Source organism: Camponotus floridanus, unplaced genomic scaffold (assembly GCF_003227725.1).
Source record: "Camponotus floridanus strain SB8 unplaced genomic scaffold, Cflo_v7.5 scaffold35, whole genome shotgun sequence".
Lineage (NCBI taxonomy): Eukaryota > Metazoa > Arthropoda > Insecta > Hymenoptera > Formicidae > Camponotus > Camponotus floridanus.
This window is the reverse complement of record NW_020229492.1, coordinates 144201-169116: the sequence shown is the minus strand read 5'-3', so window position 1 is coordinate 169116 and position 24916 is coordinate 144201. Positions and strand designations below refer to the sequence as shown.

General features: G+C 31.9%; 2 protein-coding genes across 4 annotated transcripts; both read left to right on the top strand.

Annotated features, from left to right (window-relative positions):
• Positions 1-14362: 14362 nt before the first annotated feature.
• Positions 14363-19413, top strand: LOC105248546 (probable aconitate hydratase, mitochondrial). 2 transcript variants are annotated; one of them, XM_011253391.3, is made up of 9 exons: positions 14363-14544; positions 15502-15656; positions 15723-15889; positions 15993-16745; positions 16830-17032; positions 17200-17488; positions 17746-18019; positions 18182-18530; positions 18676-19413. In XM_011253391.3, exons 1-9 carry the CDS (start codon positions 14512-14514, stop codon positions 18811-18813), a joined length of 2361 nt encoding a protein of 786 aa, XP_011251693.2. In that variant the 5' UTR covers positions 14363-14511; the 3' UTR covers positions 18814-19413. The 2 variants fall into 2 exon arrangements, with proteins under 2 accessions (XP_011251693.2, XP_025266589.1); XM_025410804.1 differs by lacking the exon at positions 14363-14544 and adding an exon at positions 15333-15407 and having other exon boundaries at positions 15484-15656.
• Positions 19414-19900: 487 nt separating this feature from the next.
• On the top strand, positions 19901-24529 carry LOC105248545 (B9 domain-containing protein 1). Of its 2 annotated transcripts, none has more exons than XM_011253387.3 (5): positions 19901-20193; positions 21406-21517; positions 21656-21764; positions 23514-23632; positions 24115-24529. In XM_011253387.3, the coding sequence occupies exons 1-5, from the start codon at positions 20068-20070 to the stop codon at positions 24216-24218; spliced, it is 570 nt and encodes a 189-aa protein (XP_011251689.1). In that variant the 5' UTR covers positions 19901-20067; the 3' UTR covers positions 24219-24529. The 2 variants fall into 2 exon arrangements, with proteins under 2 accessions (XP_011251689.1, XP_025266623.1); XM_025410838.1 differs by lacking the exon at positions 24115-24529 and adding an exon at positions 23882-24108.
• Positions 24530-24916: the final 387 nt, after the last annotated feature.

The window sequence follows — 24916 nt, the reverse complement described above, 5'->3', positions numbered from 1 at the left end:
CGACATGAAACTGTATCGCAACATACATCGATACAGTTAAATCTTTATCGAATCGTAATTATTCATTACCGCGATTAAAAATTGAAACAGAAAATACATAAAAAGGAATAGGAGAATTAAACATAATCTTTCGATCATCGATGCTTATTATATTATATTTCTTTAATAATATTAAACTTAAATATATTTCGATCAATGCTTTAAATTTTCTCAATCCTTCTTAATTAAATACACAATTTAATCGAAAATCGATTAAATTATAAAGATCGAAAATAGTAAATAATCACTTCGATAATTGCGATTTTTACGGATAATAATTATTATTTCAATACTTAGAGTCACAAATATATTTCATCCGTGTTATTTTATCGTTCTTGACAATCTAAATATAATTTGGATTGTGAGAGAACACGAAGTAAAACAATCGAATTATAGATGCAAATAATTAACATAACGAAAAGAGTCGTGATAAATTGTTTAATAAATAATAAATTTTAATCAATAAATTAAAATACTTCCATAATTTAGTATTTCGCGTTAATGTATATTTTATAATATATAAAATATAAAAATATTTTAGCAACAAATTGTGAGAGAACACGAACTAAAATGGAATTATACATACAAATAATTAGCGTAACAAGACTCCGTGAATTGATTGATAAATAATCAATTTTAATCAATAAATTAAATACTTTCATAATTTAATATTCTGCGTTAATGTATATTTTATAATATATAAAATATTTTGGCAACGAATTATCGATAACATGACATTCGACTTTAGCAATATAAAATATAAACAGTATCGCTCTATACGTTACCACTTTGTCATCATTCGCACGGTGAATCTCGAGTAATGAAATAGTGGTAAGAAACGCGTCGTATACTGTATTTTTTGTACTAAACACGATTACGATTAGTATTAAAACATAATTTGCTGTAAATATTAATAAAAATTAATTAATTAAAAATTAATTAATGATATGAAATTGTATCGCAATGATAAATCTTTATCGAATAGCAATCATTCATTACTGGGAACAAAAATTGAAACATGGGATACGTAAAAGAGGATAAAAAAATTAATTATGTTATGATATCGATCAATGATGCTTATTGTAACATTTCTTTAACAATATTAGAATTAACTATATTTCGACCAATGCGTTAAATTTTCTCAATCCTTATTAATAAAACAATATACAATTTAATCGAAAATCGATTAAATTATAGGGATACAAAATATTAAATAATCAATCAATGTATTAAATTATTATAACTGTTTTCTTTATTATAATTTTCACCTACTTATTCGCTCTCTATTGCCATTTGTTCTTCCTATCAATTATTAAATAATCACTTTGATAATTGCGATTTTTACAGACAGTAATTATTATTTTAATATTTAGAATCGCAAATATATTTCATCTGTGTTATTTTATCGTTCTACTTGATAATCTAAATATAATTTGGGATGTGAGAGAACGCAAAGTAAAACAATCGATTTATAGAAACAAATAATTAACATAACAAAAGACTGCATGAATTGTATGAAAAATAATTAATTTTAATCAATAAATTAAATACTTTCATAATTTAATATTTTACGTTAATGTATATTTTATAATATATAAAATATTTCGGTAACGAATTATCGATAACACGATGTTTGATTTTGGCAATATAAAATATAAACAGTAGCGCGCTATACGGTGCCGCTTTGTCATCATTCGTACGGTGACTCTCGAGTAATAAAGTAGTGGTAAGAATCGTTTTGTATATTACAATTTTTTTACTAAACATGATTACAATTAGTATGGAAACATAATTTACTATAAATTTTAACAAAAATTAATTAACTAAAAATTAATTAGCGACATGAAACAGTATAGCAACGATAAATCTTTATCATTGCAATCATTGATTACCGTGATTAAAAATTGAAACAAATTATACATAAAAGAGAATAAAAGATTATGTTGTGATATTTCGATCATCAATACTTATTACAATATTTCTCTATAATATTAGAATATAATATTAGAATTAAATATATATCGATTCGATGCTTTAAGTTTTCTGAATCCTTCTAAATACACGATTTAATCGAAAATCGATGAAATTATAGGGATTTAAAATATTAAATAATCACTTTGATAATTGCGATTTTTACGGACAATAATTATTATTTTAATATTTAGAATTACAAATATATTTCATAAGTTACTTTTTCGTTCTACTTGATAATTTAAATATAATTTGGGATATGAGAGAACGCGAAGTAAAACAATCGATTTATAGAAGCAAATAATTAGCATAACAAAAGACTGCGTGAATTGTATGATAAATAATTAATTTTAATCAATAAATTAAATACTTTCATAATTTAATATTTTACGTTAATGTATATTTTATAATATATAAAATATTTCGGTAACGAATTATCGATGTACGATTTTGGCAATATAAAATATAAACAGTAGCACTCTATACGGTGCCGCTTTGTCATTATTCGTACTGTGACTCTCGAGTAATAAAGTAGTGGTAAGAATCATTTTGTATATTATAATTTTTTTACTAAACATGATTACAATTAGTATGGAAACATAATTTACTATAAATTTTAATAAAAATTAATTAACTAAAAATTAATTAGCGACATGAAACAGTATAGCAACGATAAATCTTTATCATTGCAATCATTGATTACCGCGATTAAAAATTGAAACAAATTATACATAAAAGAGGATAAAAGATTACGTTGTGATATTTCGATCATCGATCCTTATTAGACTATTTCTTTATAATATTAGAATATAATATTAGAATTAAATATATATTGATTCGATGTTTTAAGTTTTCTGAATCCTTCTAAATACACAATTTAATCGATAATCGATGAAATTATAGGGATTTAAAATATTAAAATATAATCACTTTGATAATTGCGATTTTTACGGACAATAATTATTATTTTAATATTTAGAATCGCAAATATATTTCATCCGTGTTATTTTATCGTTCTACTTCATAATCTAAATATAATTTGAAATGTGAGAGAACGCGAAGTAAAACAATCGATTTATAGAAGCAAATAATTAGCATAACAAAAGACTGCGTGAATTGTATGATAAATAATTAATTTTAATCAATAAATTAAATACTTTCATAATTTAATATTTTACGTTAATGTATATTTCATAATATATAAAATATTTCGGTAACGAATTATCGATGTATGATTTTGGCAATATAAAATATAAACAGTAGTGCTCTATTCGGTGCCGTTTTGTCATCATTCGTACGGTGACTCTCGAATAATAAAGTAGTGGTAAGAATCGTTTTGTATATTATAATTTTTTTACTAAACATGATTACAATTAGTATGGAAACATAATTTACTATAAATTTTAATATAAATTAATTAGCGACATGAAACAGTATAGCAACGATAAATCTTTATCAAATCGCATTGATTACTGCGATTGAAAATTGAAACAGGTTATACATAAAAGAGGATAAAAGATTATGTTGTGATATTTCGATCATCGATCCTTATTAGAATATTTCTTTATAATATTAGAATATAATATTAGAATTAAATATATATTGATTCGATGCTTTAAGTTTTCTGAATCCTTCTAAATACACAATTTAATCGATAATCGATGAAATTATAGGGATTTAAAATATTAAATAATCACTTTGATAATTGCGATTTTAACGGACAATAATTATTATTTTAATATTTAGAATCGCAAATATATTTCATCCGTGTTATTTTATCGTTCTACTTGATAATCTAAATATAATTTGGGATGTGAGAGAACGCGAAGTAAAACAATCGATTTATAGAAGCAAATAATTAGCATAACAAAAGACTGCGTGAATTGTATGATAAATAATTAATTTTAATCAATAAATTAAATACTTTCATAATTTAATATTTTACGTTAATGTATATTTCATAATATATAAAATATTTCGGTAACGAATTATCGATGACACGATGTACGATTTTGGCAATAAAATATAAACAGTAGCGCTCTATACGGTGCCGCTTTGTCATCATTCGTACTGTGATTCTCGAGTAATAAAGTAGTGATAAGAATCATTTTGTATATTATAATTTTTTTACTAAACATGATTACAATTAGTATGAAAACATAATTTACTATAAATTTTAATAAAAATTAATTAGCGACATGAAACAGTATAGCAACGATAAATCTTTATCGAATCGCAATCATTCATTACTACGATTTAAAATTGAAACAGATTATGCATAAAAGAGTATAAGAGATTATGTTTTGATATTTCGATCATTAATGCTTAATATAATATTTCTTTATAATATTAGAATATAATATTAGAATTTAATATATTTCAACCAATGCTTTAAATTTTCTCAATTTTTGTTAATTAAATACACAATTTAATCGAAATCTTATTATGCAAATTTAAATTTATATGCTATATTTCAAAATAAATTCCAAATTATATGTATATTATATTATATATTATATATTATATTATTAAATGGAGCTAGAGTAAAGGATTTGAAAGCTTTTACTCTCATTCCATTTAATTATTTTTTATAAACAGCTTATTAATTACAATTATTATATTATATTATATTATATATAAAAAAAAATTATTTATAATATAACCCTCCCATGGGGTACACCTTGTCGTGGTGGGAGGGCTTAGTACTTGGATGGTGTCTTGAGATTTATCTTAAATTTTTCTATTTATGATAAATCTTAAGGTGCTTGAAAGGGAAGCTAAGTACCCTTTCGCGTCGTCGGTGCCGTCAACGTGCCGCGGACGGCTGCGCTTCGTAACCGCGTTTTCGTGTTATAGTATTCTCGCGTTATCGCGTTTTCGCGTTTTCAAAATCCCAATTTCGTTTTTTGTCAACGAGTCTCTCCTTCCGACGCCAACTAACTGGGATGTTTCATCGAGTCGTTGCTTTGCGACGTACTCGCGCCTTGTGCAACGTGGCACTTGGTGATGCCGGCCGCGCAGAACGTAGGTCCAGTATAAAATGTACATGGGCGCGCGGGTTCGAGCTTCGCGCTCGATCGGCTTAGTGATGAACACGCTCTGCTTCGTCAATTGATTTGGCCCGAATCGGTTAGAACTCGATCGATTGTTCGGAATGGTCGTCAATGGGTCCCTTCTCTTTGCTCGTCTACCCTACAGCCACACGCCTAGCGTGTGTTAACCCTGTCGAGGAGTCGAGTGGATTCCCCTAGGCACGATTTTCGCTCGGTAAAAGGGGTTGCCTCCCCATTTTCTAAATTGCTGAATGTTAGCTTTTAAAAAATGTGGGTATCCTCTTCTTTTACCGTCTATCAGCCTTGTGTACTGCGCTAGTGATATAGCATCCGTGCGGGTCACTTGAAATCGTGCTTAGCGAGTCCAGGTTCGATACGAGATAGGATAATTATGCGCGAAAAAGAGCTGGTGAACTTTATTTTCCTCTATTCCGTCAATCGTTTCGTCTTCTTTCCGGTTCGGGCCTAATCTTTGCTCGTTGTATCGTTGCATTCCCGACCTGTTGGCTCGAATTTGATTCTCGCGAAATGAAATGGGATTTTCGCTCGTACCGAAACCGGGAGTGCCGTACACAGTATATATATATTAAATATATACATCGCGCGACCAAATTTTTAATCCGAATACCGAAGTAGTGCGGGAGTGCCGTTTAGTATCGCGCGTAAAATAACGAAAATAGCGATATAAAAATATCGCTCGTGAGTGCGGGAGTGCCGTTGAAAGTATCGCGCGTCAACAACATGAGAGGAGGAGGAGGCCTGGGAGAGGCATCTTGCATCGGCGGAGCAACCTGATGGTGAATATTTATTATTTGTATATCAATTGTTATAAATTGTACGCATAATAATTCGATCTTATTATTTAAATGAATTAAAGAGAAAATTAGAGAGAAAGATTTTTATAAAAGTTATATAAAACTTTTTAAAAAACTTTCTTAAAAACAGTTTTAAAATTTTATAAAATTTTTCCACACGTGTTTATCTCTGCTTATTATTTTACACATCGGATATAAAATTCCGCGCGTTAAAAATTTTTTTATATATTGATTGCATTTTGTGAGCATTAATATAAATGAATTTTATATTTGTATGTTACAGACAACGTAGCTTCGATAACAACAACTCCGCTGTTGCGCATCAGTGTCGGTGAGTGAGAAAAACTTTTATTTAACTTTAAGGTAACGGATTCGTAGAGATTGTAGATGTAGATTGTAGATTGTAGATTGTAGATTGTAGATTGTAGATTGTAAATTGTAGAGTGTGAATTGTAGTAAGTCCGTTGCCTTAAAATGGATGAGCTAGGATAGATTAAATTAAATAACTTTTAATAAATTCTTTCGAAATGCTTTGCATCTATTGCGAAAATATATTGAAGTATTAATTTAAAAAAGAGAATCAAGAAAAGAAAATTTTTTTGTAAAGACTTGACTAGTTTATTAAATCAAGAGCACGCATTAATAATTTTAACAATTTTATCAATTTTTGATACTACTTTATTCTTATAACGCGCACTTATTTTATTCTAATTTCTTATATCATAGCTCATCCATTAGAATTTGTTTGTAGATATTGTTTTTAAATTTTACTTTAACTTAAAATAAAGCCAAACGATTAATTAATTAAATAATTTGTAATATCATAAAAGTTATACACATACATGAATTTTATATTTTATTAGAAAATATAGTATATAGAAATTTGTAGTAATTTGGCTTTATTTGAGTTAAAATAAAGTTATATTCAAATATTTAAGAAACGATCGTAAAATCGAGCGATCGTTACGATGAGCGTGAAATATTTACGCTCATTTGCCGGTAATTAATCGGCAAAAGGAGTGTTTATCTCCTTTTTCGATCTCTGATTAGAGATCGAGCGAGAAAGTGGCCAGAATCAACGAAAAGTAAGTTCAATTGGCCTGAAGAAAAGCTTTACGTACAATAGTACGTAATGTCGGACATTTATTCACGCGGTTAGGGCATGCGGTTAGAGAATGGAATTAGGGCACGTAATTAAAATATGCGTGATTAGAGATAGGCTTTCCTCGAATAATTTCACTTAATCGGGAAATAGGATTGTTAGGGCTATTAGGTGGTCATTAAGATATTTTAATTTTTCATTCAAAAAGTAGAGGATTTTTAGGGCTATTATGTGATTAATTTAGCTGATTTTATATTATGTATCTTTTAAGGAATCAGGAAATCTAGGTTTAAATAATATTAGGAAAAACAAATGAATAAATATTTGAATAATTATATTATTAATATTAAGAATTTTTAAGGGATCAATATTTTTTGAGTGTTTTTTTATAGGTATTTTATTTATATAAAGATGAAAATTATATTGTTAACACTCAATAATTTGTAATACGAATTTTTTTGCACTTATAGTAATACGAAATTTTATGTACTTATGTAATACGAAATTTATGTACTTTTATGTAATACGAAATTTTATATGAAAAATTTAAAATACAAATTTATATATTAAGCTATTTTTTAATAATATGAATAATAAATTTCGTTTAATTTAATTAATAATTTAATAAATTTAATAATTTAATAAATTTAATTAATATTTATGAATTTATAAGTTATTTTTAAATATAGAAATTGAAAGATTTAAAATAGAATTAAGAATAAGTAGATATTAAAGAATGAGTAGAATTTATAGAAAAGGATTTATTATTAAAATTTACAAAACATTTTAATTTAAATAATATTTTTAAATAATAATTTTTAGTAAATTTTTATATTTATTTATTTATATATTTAATTTAAATAATAATTTTTATATAAAATTTATATATTTATATACTTATATATATATTTATGTATTTATGTATTTAAAGTTTTAATTTAAATAATAATTTTTATAAAATTTATATATTTATATATATTTTAAGAGTAATTTCATTAATTGTATTTCATTAATTATATTTATATAAATTTATCTAAATAGCTTATATTATTAAAGTTTAATATTGAAGATATTAAGAAAATTATTTTTTTAGATATTTGTGAATATATATTGCATATATATGTATGAATAGAAATTTAATTATATGTATTATATATTATTTTTATAATGAAAATATAATGTTTTATTATTAAACTGTATAAATTAAAGAAGTAAAATAAAATAAATCATTAAAATTTTTTTAATATTCCTTTTAAGAAGTAGGATAGTAGTTTATTTGAGCTATCCCATATAATGCTCCTTATGCACACAGGGCTCGAGCGTTGGAAGACTAAGGAAAGGCGCGTGGGGTTTTTAGTTGGTAGGCCCCGCCGTTAAAATGGCGGCGGGGTGAGCCCAACACTACCCCGACGGGACCGCTAAATAGGTCCCGCCGGGGTGTGCATAACGAGCATTTTCCCCACGTAAAAAAAAAAAAAAAAAAAGAATTGTTAAATTATTTTGTATTACATTTCAAATTATATTATATTTTAATAATAAAAATTCTAGGGCCAATAAAACGAGCTAATTACTAAAGTCTAAACAAAATAAAAACAAATAGTTATAAGTTTGTTAAATAATCACAAAAACATTTCGACTTTATTTAGTCTTCCTCAGAGAGTATGATATATAACAAAATCAACATAAGAATGATCCGTATTCATTTGCCAATATTATTGGTATGTCGCAGAAAAAATAAGTATAAATTTAATCAAAATGTAAAGTAAGAAAAATCAATCGTTAGAGCGCTATAAATAAACAATAGGAGCGCTATAAATAAACAATAAGAAGCCAATAAACATTCATACAGAACAATATGTTTCGATAGCCAAAAATTGAGTAACCCGGAGTGACATTTAACATTCTATTCAAACCAACTTTTTCGTTGGGAAGCGAAAAGTGTGAATATATTAAAAATTTCAACAATGAATTAACGATAACATAATATCCGACATAAATAATACCGCGCTAATGATTTTGTTTTACGGTCTTGTTATGCAAATTTAAATTTATATACTATATTGCAAAATAAATGCTGCAATTGTATATATTATATTATATATAAAATTATATATAATATAACCCTCCCATGGGGTACACCTTGTCGTGGTGGGAGGGCTTAGTACTTGGATGGTGTCTTGAGATTTATCTTAAATTTTTCTATTTATGATAAATCTTAAGGTGCTTGAAAGGGAAGCTAGGTACCCTTTCGCGTCGTCGGTGCCGTCAACGTGCCGCGGACGGCAAGCGTTTCGTTACCGCGTTTTCGCGTTGTAGTATTCTCGCGTCGTCGCGTTTTCGCGGAAATTTTGAACTTTTTCATATAAAATCCCAATTTTATTTATTGTCACGAGTCTCTACTTCCGATGTCAACTAACTGGGATGTTTCGAGTTTGCACACGTTGTTATGCAACGTACACTCGCGCTTCGTGCTTCCTACTTCGTCAAATGATTCGGCCCGAATTAGTTAGAACTCGATCGATTGCTCGGAATGGTCGTCAATGGGTCCCTTCTCTTTGCTCGTCTACCCTACAGCCACACGCACTGCGTGTGTTAACCCTGTCGAGGAGTCGAGTGGATTCCCCTAAGCATGATTTTCGCTCGGTAAAAGGGGTTGCCTCCCCATTTTTTAAATTGCTGAATGTTAGCATTTAAAAAATGTGGGTATCCTCTTCTTTTGCCGTCTACCAGCCTGGTGTAGCCATATCCTGCATTGCGGGAAACTTCGTGTTCCGGGCGAAGCACCTGAAATCATGTTTAGCGGGTCCAGGTTCGATACGAGATAGGATAATTATGCGCGAAAAAGAGCTGGTGAAATTTATTTTCCTCTATTCCTCAATCATTTCGTCTTCTTTCCGGTTCGGGCCTAATCTTTGCTCGTTGTATCGTTGCACTCCCGATCTGTTGGCTCAAAGTTAAGTCTCGTAAATGAAATGAGATTTTCGCTCGTACCGAAACCGGGAGTGTCGTTGAAAGTATATATATATATATATATATATATATATATATATATATATATATATATATTAAATATATACATCGCGCGACCAAATTTTTAATCCGAATACCGAAGTAGTGCGGGAGTGCCGTTTAGTATCGCGCGTAAAATAACGAAAATTGCGATATAAAAATATCGCTCGTGAGTGCGGGAGTGCCGTTGAAAGTATCGCGCGTCAATAACATGAGAGGAGGAGGAGGCCTGGGAGAGGCATCTTGCATCGGCGGAGCAACCTGATGGTGAATATTTATTATTTGTATATCAATTGTTATAAATCGTACGCATAATAATTCGATCTTATTATTTAAATGAATTAAAGAGAAAATTAGAGAGAAAGATTTTTATAAAAGTTATATAAAACTTTTTAAAAAACTTTCTTAAAAAACAGTTTTAAAATTTTATAAAAATTTTCCCCACACGTGTTTATCTCTGCTTATTATTTTACACATCGGATATAAAATTCCGCGCGATAAAAATTTTTTGAAATATTGATTGCATTTTGTGAGCATTAATATAAATGAATTTTATATTTGTATGTTACAGACAACGTAGCTTCGATAATTATAACTCCGCTGTTGCGCATCAGTGCCGGTGAGTGAGAAAAACTTTTATTTAACTTTAAGGTAACGGATTCGTAGAGATTGTAGATGTAGATTGTAGATTGTAGATTGTAGATTGTAGATTGTATATTGTAGATTGTGAATTGTAGAGTAAGTCCGTTGCCTTAAAATGGATGAGCTAGGATAGATTAAATTAAATAACTTTTAATAAATTTTTTCGAAATACTTTGCATCTATTGCGAAAATATATTGAAGTATTAATTTAAAAAAGAGAATCAAGAAAAGAAAATTTTTTTTGTAAAGACTTGAGTAGTTTATTAAATCAAGAGCACGCATTAGTAATTTTAACAATTTTATCAATTTTTGATACTACTTTATTCTTATAACGCGCACTTATTTCATTCTAATTTCTTATATCATAGCTCATCCATTGTAGAATTTGTTTGTAGATATTGTTTTTAAATTTTACTTTAACTTAAAATAAAGCCAAACGATTAATTAATTAAATAATTTGTAATATCATAAAAGTTATACACACACATGAATTTTATATTTTATTACAAAATGTAGTATATAGAAATTTGTAGTAATTTGGCTTTATTTGAGTTAAAATAAAGTTATATTCAAATATTTAAGAAACGATCGTAAAATCGAGCGATCGTTACGATGAGCGTGAAATATTTACGCTCATTTGCCGGGAATTAATCGGCAAAAGAAGGAGTATTTATCTCCTTTTTCGATCTCTGATTAGAGATCGAGCGAAAAAGTGGCCAGAATCAACGAAAAGTAAGTTCAACTGGTTTGAAGAAAAGCTTTACGTACAATAGTACGTAATGTCGGACATTTATTCACGCAGTTAGGGCATGCGGTTAGAGAACGTAATTAGGGCACGTAATTAAAATATACGTGATTAGAGATAGGCTTTCCTCGAATAATTTCACTTAATCGAGAAATAGGATTGTTAGGGCTATTAGGTGATTATTATGATTTTTTAATTTTCCTTTCAAAAAGTAGAGGATTGTTATTACTATTATGTGATTAATTTAGCTGATTTTATATTATGTATCTTTTAAGGAATCAGGAAATGCAGGTTTAAATATTATTAAGGAAAATTAATTAATAAATATTTCAATAATTATATTATTAATATTAAGAATTTTCTATGGATCAATATTTTTTGAGTGTTTTTTAAGAGAGTTTTTTTTCCCCACGTAAAAAAAAGGATTGTTAATTTATCTTGTATTACATTTCAAATTATATAATATTATATTTTACATTAACTTTTTGTATTAAATTCTGTATTGAAAGAAAATGAAAAATTTTGCCTTCTCGATAATATTCTCCATTTTAAGGAAGGCATTTGCCGGGTGAGGAGGTTTGAGTATTTTAATGAGCCTGAGAGCTATTCCGGCGGTAACATACACCGATATTCGTATAGACTTTTCTTATATTTAAGATAATTTTAAGTATGATCTTAAATATAAAAGTGAGTTATGAATACCGATCGTAGTTATTGATAGAGTTATCTATGCTGGACAAGTCGAAGGGGAAGTGTCAGACTAAGAGAAATACCAAAATTATATAAATATTTGTTATATTAATTATATTAATATTTTTAAATAAAATGAAAGAAAAAGGGACAATAATCGAGAAAAAGGCAACTACAGTGATTTGAATATCTATATTTGAGAACAAATGTCCATAGAAAGTATTTCTATGTATTCGTATGGACTCCATAGGAAGGAATGACAAATGATGATAATTTTTATAATTTTAATACAAAGGAATACAATAAACCATAATAATCCAAGAACTCGAAGAAGAGAATTTATTGGATAGAAATGCATAATGATTGAAAATAATTAGAAACTAAAAGACAGTGTGCAATCTATTTATTAATAATACTATTTTGTAATTATATTAAATTTTATAATTTAGTACATTATATTATATAAAATATTAAGCATAAAAATATTATGCTGGTAAGAAAATTATAATAAAAGTATACAAATAATGTTGACTATATTAGAATAGGACATATGAATTCTTTATATTTTATATAAAGGAAGAGATATTTAAGAGATATTTAAAATATTTTGCAACATCTATATTTTTCGAATCTTAATTAAAAGAACTTCAGAAGAATCAGTGATTACTTTAACAAATTCTATACATGTATTAATAATTACATTTTTAAATAATTAAAAAAAATGATTGATAAATATCAAAGATCATTTTACTGCTAATTAAAAAGATTTATAAAAATACGGTTAAAAAGGTTTTTATTCCACAACAGACATTTTGTTTTTTTGTAAATAAAAATATATAAATATGACATTGAATGTATAGAAAAATATTTATTTTATCTTTGAACATTATATTGGAAGATCACAGTATTTTTCGGGATTGAAGTCAAATTTTAATTTCTTACTTTGTGATACGACATAAATAGATATGAATCAATTAATTAAATATATATTATATTTAAATTTTTCAATGTTAACATATCTTTCAAAAAGAGATAATATATCTGTATTTATGTACACATAGAATATATATATATATATATGTAATTCCAGCGCGTGTATTTCATGTAATGTTTTAAATTAAATATATATACATATATATATATATATATATATATATATATATATATTTCTAAACATAACGTAGATATTTCAGAATAAAGTTGTAGCGTTATACTATATATACATATATATATATATATATATATATATATATATATATATATTATATGTGTGTGTGTTTATTTGTGTATGTGTAGAGAAAGAGAGAGAAAGGGAAAGAGACAGGACCACAAAATTTATTTAAAAAATTAAAATTAAAAATTTATTTATATTTTATACATATGCGTTTTGCTATACAGCACTGATGGCATTTCGTGTACATAGGCATTTCGTGTACTACAGGCATTTTTTACATAGCACGGAACAGAATCAGAAATTGTGCACATTTACATATGTTACTCTCTGAGAACTTTCGTGGACTTTGGCTTTATAGTTCATATCCACGTTTTTTAGATTAATCGGGCGTATCGCTTTCAGGGATCATCTAAAAGCGAGCCATGACACCTCTCAGTCTTCTCTCTGCAATCACAATGTATTTTCATGACTTTTTCTTTATCGATTGCTGGTACTATGTGTTGCTGGTGACTGCTAATTCTCTCCAGCAACGAACATTTCGTCAGTAATAAAGAGCGCTTCGATATGCTTATCGATTTATTCAAAACAAACATTTCAGAATTTAAATTAGTTACACTATATTTTTTAATAAATATCGAGTAAATCAAATAAAATTATTTAAAAAATTACAAAATATGAATCAACTCTTGTAAAACTCGGATAATGAAATTGAAAAGATAAGATGATGCAATAAAGGCTTCTTTCTAACTTTTTTTATTCTATTTCTGCTCACAATGTACACATGCAAATAGGATTTATCATATCTATAAGTGACAAATGCTGCCATGTGACGTATTTTTATCTTATCTTATTTTTATCTTATCTTATTTTATTTTTATTTTTTCTTTCTCTCGATATTTCCTCGAAATAATTTTAACGGTAATTAACTGCAATAATGCCGAGAAATTTAGTGTACTATTTATCGCGCATCTTTTTACAACTGGTATTTTTCGACGAAAAAATGTAAATATTTTTTTATCAGATATAATTATCTAGACAGGCCTAATCATTGTGATGCCGAATATGAGCAAATACGAATTCGTGCGCAGGCGCAAAAATAATGCCGACACAGACGACGCAAAGTGTTCCCCTCAGTCTTCTTGTAGTGGCCAGTTCGAGAAGAGCTGCCACGAGCTGTCAACGAGGGCGAACCGTCACGCACTTTCCATCCCGCGCTTGCGCCTTTCGAACACAGGAATTAACAGACGGTGGATCGCTAATTCACCCTCAGCATGTCGTATTGCACGCGTGTTCTTCGTGCACAGGTAAAGACGAGAGGAGACTCGAAGATCCACGAAAATCGCGAGAGATCCGAGATGGAACGCGTGAGCTCCGGAATGAGCCTCCTCTTTTTCAGAGGTCAATACTATTTGACCCCTGATGATTAACGCAGCCTTTACGAGCTATTGTGACAGTAACTCGAGACTCTTCGTAACCGGTGACGCGAGTGATTGACATTGACATTGTCCGGAGTGCGCGAGACGATCTTCCCGCGATCAGGGTCCCTCGTTGCTCCGATTTTTCGGAGTAATTTTTTCATGTGCGAGCTGGAAAATCGGCCATGGGAGAGAAAAGGCACGATAGACGCGCCGATGCTCCACGCGAACGAATTCGTCTCGAAATTCGTAAATTTGAGCGAATCCAAAAATGAGGAATCCTACAAGATGAGATATAAGATTACGTAATCACGTGCCAAACTGCGCATATATATCGCTCTCTTTTCGAGAACGTTATATTCAATGCGTATCATGTGGCGCAGGTGTGTGAGGAGCGCGAAATTTAAAGTCGGGCTTCAAGATGGTGGGGAGGAAGTCGTAAAGATAAAAAAAAATGTATGCTAAGGGGAAGAAAAATAGCGTGAAACTTATTGCACGTCGATGCGCCTGGCTGCGAAATATCGCGTTATTACTGTTACTGTGCATTGTCGAAGGTTATCGTTATTTATTATCCCAACGTATTCATCACACGGCTTATCTGTGACGAAAGAATATTTCAAGTGCATCAAATGTCAAGCATCTCGGGTCTAATTACGTAATTGTGATCAGAAATAAACAGCGTTGCGTAGCATATGAGACAAAAATTTTGGCTGGCACGTGCTAATCAATACGATTTACTTCTTGATGTACATGTATACATCTGTCAAACATATTAAAAAAATATTCAGCGGATAATTCGACTTGATTTTGCTTGAAGATGTCTTTCAGATTCTGTTTACTTTGCAGAAACTGTCCGCTTTAGCGGCGGACGTGCAGCAGCGATGCTTCAGCGCGAGTCCCTTAAGCTTCGCCGCCACCAAAGTGGCGATGTCCAAGTTCGACTCGACCAGTTATCTGCCCTATGACAAACTGGAAGAAAATCTCAAAGTAGTTAAAAAGAGGTACGTAGAGAAAGAAAAATTAAAACCGCTCTTGTATCTCCTTCTTAAATGACTATTTGTTTCCAGATTGAATCGGCCGCTGACTCTATCCGAGAAAGTTCTCTATTCTCACCTCGATGAACCTGCCAAGCAAGAGATTGTCCGTGGTACCAGTTACCTTCGACTGCGGCCGGATCGCGTGGCTATGCAAGACGCGACCGCGCAAATGGCAATGTTGCAATTCATCAGTTCTGGTATGATTACTAGTCATTGACGTTCAATGCTTCATCAACGTGAGACTTTCAGGGATTATCGCGATGCTAAATGGAAATCTTTTTCTCTTTCTCTCCCTCTCAGGTCTACCAAAGGTGGCAGTGCCCTCCACCATCCACTGCGACCACTTGATCGAGGCGCAAATCGGCGGCGCTGAAGATCTCGCACGAGCCAAGGACATCAATGAGGAAGTCTACAATTTCTTAAAAACAGCTGGCGCTAAATACGGCGTGGGCTTTTGGAATCCCGGCTCCGGAATCATTCATCAAATCATCCTCGAGAATTATGCCTTCCCGGGTTTACTGATGATCGGTACCGATTCGCACACGCCGAACGGTGGCGGTCTAGGTTGCCTGTGCATCGGGGTCGGCGGTGCCGATGCCGTCGACGTTATGGCGAACATCCCGTGGGAGCTCAAGTGTCCCAAGGTGATCGGCGTAAAGCTCACGGGCGAGCTCAAGGGCTGGACCAGTCCCAAGGACATCATTCTAAAAGTGGCCGGTATTCTCACCGTCAAGGGCGGTACCGGTGCCATCGTGGAATATTTCGGGCCAGGCGTCGACAGCATCAGCTGCACCGGGATGGCCACCATTTGCAACATGGGCGCCGAGATCGGTGCCACCACCTCGATCTTCCCGTATAATTACAGGATGCAGGATTATCTGAAGGCGACTGGACGCTCGGAAATCGCCGGAGCCGCCGATCAACACAAGAGTCTACTGACGGCGGATTCTAACGCCAAGTACGATCAGATCATCGAACTGGACCTGTCCACGTTGGAACCGCATGTAAACGGACCCTTTACACCCGACTTGGCTCATCCGATCTCTAAACTAGGTAATTAAAGTGTTCGAAGCTTGGAAAAAGATCTATTTTTTTAGTTGCGTCTTTTAAAAATATATACAAACTCATACATGATAGGCGAGGCTGCAAAGAAAAATGGCTGGCCCAACGAAATCAAGGTCGGCTTGATCGGTTCTTGCACCAATAGCTCCTACGAAGACATGGGTCGGTGCGCAAACATCGCCAAGCAGGCTCTGAAGCATGGTTTGAAGGCAAAATCCGCATTCAATGTTACTCCTGGATCCGAGCAAATCCGCGCAACCATCGAGCGCGATGGAATTGTAAGTTTTCCCCATTTTTCTAAGTACCATAAACTTACTCAATATTGTTTTATTATAACAGTTATACATCTCTTTTTCAACTCGATATGATTTTTCATAAAAGATGATTGAAAATAGTTTAAATATAAAGCTATATATTATAATTACATTGCGTTGATTTATTCCAGGCTGAAGTTCTTCGTGAATTTGGCGGTACAGTGTTAGCTAATGCTTGCGGGCCTTGCATCGGTCAGTGGAATCGCCAGGATATCAAAAAGGGCGATAAGAACACGATCGTCACATCGTACAACCGAAACTTTACCGGACGAAACGACGCTAATCCAGCGACACACGCGTTTGTCACTAGCCCCGAGCTTGTAACTGCTCTGTCCATTGCTGGTCGACTTGACTTCAACCCTGTTAGCGACAGACTAAAAGGCAAAGATGGAAAAGAATTCCTCCTGGACAATCCATATGGTTAGTCAATAATAATAATTTATGTATATTGCATAATTATCAAAGAGAAGGGGAGGGAAAATACATGTATATTGCTTATATAATTTTTAATGCAAAAATTTATAGAATATATTTTAATAATAAATAATTATAATAATTTAATTTAATTAATTTAAATAAATAATTATAATAATTTAATTTAAATAATTTAAATAAATTTATAGAAATACTTATATATGTATGATTTGTTGCTAATAAATATCTATGTGCTTGTATAGGTGACGAATTACCTAACAGCGGTTTCGATCCTGGTGTGGACACTTACGATGCACCGCCGGCAGACGGTAGCAAGGTCAAAGTTGACGTAGATTCTAAGAGCAAAAGATTACAGTTACTCGACCCTTTTGACAAGTGGAACGGCCAGGATTTGGAGGATCTGACGATTCTGATTAAGGTCAAAGGCAAGTGTACGACCGATCACATCTCCGCGGCAGGTCCGTGGCTTAAATATCGTGGACATCTCGACAATATTTCCAACAACATGTTTATCGGGTAAGTTGGATATCTTATGCAAGTACATGATGGAGTCAAATCACTTATGAAATATTATCTTATTAGATAATAAAAATTATAAAAAATATACAGATTTTTGTAAAAAAATTTAGCTCTTTGTAAAATTGACAAGTGTCATTTTAATTGTATATTTTTTTTTAGCGCCGTTAATTCTGAAAATAGCGAGATGAACAAGATTAGGAATCAAGTGACAAACGAATGGGGTGCCGTGCCAGACGTTGCACGCGATTACAAGAAGAAGGGTATAAAATGGGTTGCTGTAGGCGACGAGAATTACGGCGAGGGTTCTTCGAGGGAGCATGCAGCTTTAGAACCGCGTCACCTTGGCGGTCGTGCCATCATAGTCAAGAGCTTCGCTCGTATCCATGAGACGAATCTGAAGAAACAGGGTCTCCTGCCTTTGACTTTCTCCGACCCCGCCGATTATGATAAGATCCAGCCTAATGACAAGATCAGTCTTCTTGGATTGAAGGATCTGGCACCTGGCAAGGTTGGTTTATGAATGACAATTTACTCGCCTAAAACTACAGGATGAAAAACAAATCTGAAATGTCCTTTAATCAAAGATCTACGATTTCTTTCCTTTATATTTTATATAAGACTTCCACGTCTCTCATTTATTATCATTCTTGCAGCCAGTGAAAGCGCAAATCAAGCACAAGGATGGCAAGGTGGATAACATCACTTTGAACCACACGATGAACGAGCAACAGATCGATTGGTTCAAAGCCGGCTCCGCCTTGAATCGTATGAAGGAAATTTCGAGCCGATAAATCAAGTATTCACTCACGGAGATTAGCCGATTATTAAAACGTATAACGCGTTTGTGTGAAAACGAAGATAACGTGCCACCGCGTCGTAGAATGAGGCAAAGTCGCTCGAGGTGCATAACATTGTAAAAATCATTTTGTTCCCTGGAAGCGAGTTATATATATGCCATAGTGCCTAGTAGCATTATAGTTCATCGTAACGCGAATGTTTAAACGTATATCGTGAAAACATTTTAAGGATCTTAATCTTTCAAATGTTTTTTAGATATATTTTTAGATGCGTGATATTATTAGGGAAATCGCTTTTTCTTTATCATTGATTTCTCTTTCCTCCTCGCTTCTACCTTGCTCTTGACAATACTTACATAGAAAAGAATTTGAGAAACTCTAGAGATATCCTTGTTCTGCGGTTCGCCAAACTTAGATCTTATTGATGGATACGTTCGTTTCTGAATCGCGTACAACTCGTGACGTTATTACATGTATATACTCATCAGTACCAAGAAAACGCTTGGTAATCGTCATTTTCTAGTTGTTGATTGATAGGAGAAAAAATGTATTGGTCTCGCCGTCGACGAGCACAAATAAATTACTAGCCAATAAGTCGCACATTATTAATTCCCTTGATGATAAATATGGAGATAAGAAAAACGACATAAAATTAAAATTAAATAAATAATAAATTAGAAATTAATAAATTAAAAAATAAATTAGAAATTAATTAAAAACAAATTAGAAATTAATTAAAAATAAATTAGAAATTAATTAAAAATAAATTAGAAATTAATTAGAATTTAGATTAGAAATAAACTAGAAGTTAACTTAAAATATCCTTCACAAAAATGATGACAAGAATATGAAAGACACACAAAAATATGAAAGAAAGATTAAAAAAAAATTAATTAAATTTTTTTTCAACAGCGATAAATTATATTGTTTTGACAAAAATCATTGATAATTGAAAAAATTAATTAATTCGGAATAATTATATACTTTATTTAAAAAGAATGTTTGGACAATAAATAAAATTAATTTGCAACAATAAAATTAGGAGAAAGAAATTCCCTTAAGAAATGCTTTGCTTATATCGTTGACGTGACATATGTGTCGACCAGGTGCGCTTCCATGGCAACGGAGTAAGGTACAATGTCACAAACAGAAAGTTAAGAGGTTCTTCACAATTGCTCTTTGAGTCTCGTAATTTATTCTATTGTTGAAAGCTTAAAAAGAAAACAACGTTGATTCTATTCGACAAGTATGTCAGTGGAAGGACAATTTTTTTTATCCGTCACCGGGTCCATTGAGCATGCAGACTTCTATGATGCCGATAACGTTTACTGCAAGTACAGTTTTCATTTCGGACCCGAATGGAACGTAGTTACGGTAAGCTCTTACAATAATAAAAGAAACTCAAAGAGAACAATAAAATCACGTTACAATCACGTCATAAAATCCTCTCAGCAATCTAGGCCACTTTGCAGCCATATTGGATTATGTCGGAAGGAAAAATTTTATATAACTTCTCTTCGTGCGTATGTGTGTTTGTGCTCAGATAATATAACGGTTTTTTTAATATGAATATTGGCCGAAAAAGAATCGAGTTAATTGAATTAATTCAAATTAAATTCATTATTACGTATATTTTTTATTATTTATATATTTTTTCTCTTTTACTTTTCGCGACAATAAACTATTGTGTGCATCTGTTGCAAAATGCAACAGTTATTCGTCTATGGCTTCATAAAGAGATTAAATTATAATCAGTATGCAAAACTTATAAATTATGCAAAATTTATTTATCCAAATTCACAGCGAGTTTACGTTATATTTATTAGTATATGTCTCTTTTAATAATAAATTATTTTGCATAATTTAGCTTTTGCAAAATTGAATTAATTTAATAATTAATGATTAACCGTCGAGGGACTGACCATTAATTCCAATAATATGTTTAAATATAACGTAAAAAAGTAACGTGTATATTGTATCATATTTTTTTACTTTAATTAATTTTTCTGCATATGTAAAAATAAAATAAAACTCTTTATTAAATAATATAAAACACAAGAAGGAAACAAGCTAATATACATATGTATGTATGAAGTTCCTTATCGATTACAACTACTGGATACAAAATTTCACAGACGTGACGGTATGACATTGCAAAAATACCAGCATTTGTAAAGCTAAAGAAATAATATGTTCACATAAAGATATTTACATTCTGTTGAGGTCGTTTTTGTTTAAAGCATACACGATTTTTTAAATATTACATTTGTATTCAATATTTATTTTCCTGACGTTTTCATATATAAAATATTATTTTATTATAAGATGGTCCGAAAAAGAGGCAAAAGTTTAGCTGAAAGAAATTTTCTATAAATAATTCACATCCACGTTTTCTGCGCTTGCTTCTGTTTCTTTTCCGTGTTTTTATTCTGCATACTCTTTATTGAATATCTTTACTTATTGAATTATTTTTTTGTCATGCGAATATTAACTTCCGTTATAATATTTAAGAGACAGAGGCAAATAAGACACAAAAATTTATATTGATAGTTTAAATTATTTATTTTAATTATATATTTTTTACAGGGAATCGAAGAAGGTTTGACGCAAATGTGTAAGTGTAGCAATGATCCGAGGAACCTCGCCGTTTGGAATTTTCCCCTGGATATTACGTTCAAAAGTACAAATCCACACGGATGTAAGAATCGATTAAAATTCTTTTCGTTACATGAAAAATTATATAATATAAAAACTGTATAAAATTTTTCTACTTATATCACATGTTACACTTTCTAAATTATAAATAAAGAGAGTGAGATATGCATATTTGTTACAGGGCCGCAGCTTGTTATGTCGATCTACGGATTGGATTTATTCGGTCATGACGTCATTAGGGGATACGGAGTATGCCATTTGCCTTTGAAAACGGGACATCACGAGAAAAGGTATTGTTCGAATAAAGCACGCGGAAGAGAATCTAATTTTGAAAACACGTTGAATATATATGCCATAAAAATTCCTATATTTTTGAATTTCAGTTTTTACGGAAAATATATATTTATTTTGCGTTCCGTAATCCAGATGTATTACAGCACAAAGAAACATTCGAGAAAGGGTCGAGTGTACTACATTATTCATTGATTTATAGAATATTTCTAGTTTTCATTGTGTTGGCCTTTAGCAAAACTCTTTCAAACCGGCCATCGATCAGTTAGCGAAAATAAATTTGAAATTTTCAGTGGCCCGGAAACGTCACTTTTCTTCTGAGAGAGAGAAAGAGAACATTTATAAATGACATTATTATTCATAAAGCTGGCAACACATTAGCTGCAACAACGAAAGAAACAAATCATTTCCCTCGTATTCGCGTGATTGAATACCTCTTTGTCAAGCCTGTTATGCTCTGCAATTTTTTTCGTATTTTCATCTGTCGCGTTTGTAAGGTAAACGTTCAACTTGTCCACATTCTCATGCATCGCACGTATCGCGCGTACATCACAGAGAAATATGTATTTTCTATCATTCCATGTTATTCCATGAGAGACACGCATTTGCTAGTTCGCGTCGCGTGCGTCGAAAAATCCGATCAACGGATTTCACGAAAAAATTATTTTGCGACGCGTTCCCACGATACATCAGCGAAAAAAAGAAGGAATATAATAGAAGACGGGGAGATAAATTCATTATCCTATATTAAGGATGTTTTGTATGTACAATCCCAGCAAAAAGCAGCTGAAAATCAATATTGACGAATATCTACTTTTGGTGTATTTTGAGTATGAGAAATTGCGTGGAATATTATAATTTGATCTTAGCTACAGTGCAGAGATGTATTTTTTAATATTTATTGCGTTTTTACTGAAATATTCCGAATTTTGTTAATCGAAATGATTAACTTTTAGTAGAGAATTTCGTCTTGTGACAGATACATGGCTAGCTTCATTAAATTATATTTAATATCTTTTTAACCACCTAGTACTTGTATAATATTATTTGACCAAATATTTCCTCTGTATCTAAACTTTTGTAAATTTTAAACAAATTCTGAATATTTTTTCCATGTGTTTTTGTCATTTGAATCGACGTGATCATACGTTTCCCATAAGAACACATGTTAATTCGGTGCAAATTAAAATCCTTATAACTTGTGAACGCTTTAGTAAATCGATTTAAAAATTGTACTGAAGATTCTAAACATATGTAAGGATATTCTGTACGATTTTCATTAAATTCTCGATATTTTAAAAATAGGTACAAAACATCCTTAAGCGATAATTTTCTCTCACGTGGATCTATTGCGTCTGAAAACGAATTTTTTCGACGATGAAATTGGATTTTGATACGAATCAGGAAATCGCGTATGCATAAAGTGAAATTCTCCGAATCCAGAAGGTCCATAAACACGCGCATACCAACGGCATTCAGAAAAATCCGATGCAGACAGAGAGACTTGACGAAGAAGAATGCGACACAATGTATGCGCTGTATGCGACGCGGATCGTGAAATTTACATGCATTTTCGCAAGTCACACTTTCTTGTAGTCAAGTCCGTGCGAATCGAAGATGAATATATTCGATCGTAATCCACATATTCGCTAACATTTCCGCATATGTCATTCCTTTTGAAACGTATCGAATGCGCTCTGAAATTCGCACCGCGAACATGCTTCGCTAAAATCTCGAAATTATCGCAGGGTATTCATCTACGTGCCGGAATCGTCGTCCACGTTACAACGTTTCATGGAGTGGTTAACCGGCAGGAGACCGGAATTAATTGATCCCGCCATCCTAGCATCCGGCGGCGGCAGAGAACGTAAGGAAATGCACCGAGACATTTCTCATTAGTGCATCCATACATATTGACGTTAAAGTAATTATATCCGGCGCATCTGGAACGAAGAGAGTGCGATTCGCGAGTCGAATAAATTAATTCGTTTCATCGGGGATCCTTCCTCAAGAATCAAACGAAAGAGATAATCTCGACTCTTCGTTTCGTGAAAAAATAATATTTCCGAGAAAGGGAATTAATTACTTGAATTAATGGAATAATTTTTTTTTCTAGACAATTTCTTACGAACGACTTTTGATAAAGACATCGATAAAGATTGATGAAGAAGCTCTTAAGCGCGATTCCGGGAAAGTTTATTCCGACGTTAATAGCCTTATAATAATAATAAAAATAATAATAACAATATTTTCGTGAATTCTGTCAACTCTTGAGATTCTCCTACGGAAATTTCTCTGGCTTCCGTTTTATTGCTTCCTCCTCAAGCTTTGTGTTTCACAATATTGCAGTCACACGCATGAGGGTCGAGGGAGCCGTTACCGTAACGTTCAACGTCGTTTTGAAGGATTTCTTCAAGTTGGGTTACGACAACGGCGAGAAATGGAAGAAATGATAACGCGACCGTTAAACTCCTTCGGCTCAAGAGAGAGGATTACCCCGTCCAGGATTATCTTATCAAGGAGGTACAATGCTGCACTTCGTAAATACTATTCCGATGAACAATCGAGGTGTGATTTTTCCGCATAATCCAGTCCAGTTTTTCCCTGGAACGTCAACGAAATGGAGAGAAAATTAAGAGTATATTCCTCGCGTTAATAAACGTGTTGCAGAAAAAAAGAAGAGGAGCGGAAGGGAACGGGCTAATCCTTCGGGAATCCTCGAGGGATCCTCCTTATTAAATTTGAACGCGGCGTTAATCTTCGATCGCAGGTGATTCCGGATGAAGTTTCGCGCATAGGTATGATTGCGTAGCGAAAAAATAGACAACGATTTTTCGAAAGAGGATTGCAACGTCGTTTACGTCGAAATACGTCGGTATCTTGATGGAAAAGCTGTCGGTGGTAGTCCTCGATTTTTCGCGCGATTATAGCTGACCGAAGCAGCCGTTTTATATATCGCTGAATATTGCGTTCGAGATGAAATCTCGAGCGGGATGGTGAGTGCGTTACACTTTACCTCTCGGGAAAGCCGGGCGAGCCAAGAATTACACGCTAATACATCCAATCGTGCGTGTTACAGGGTAAATATATGTTGTAAATATAAAGCGAATCACGTGTAAACAGGCATGTTGATATTTGCAATAAATGTTGC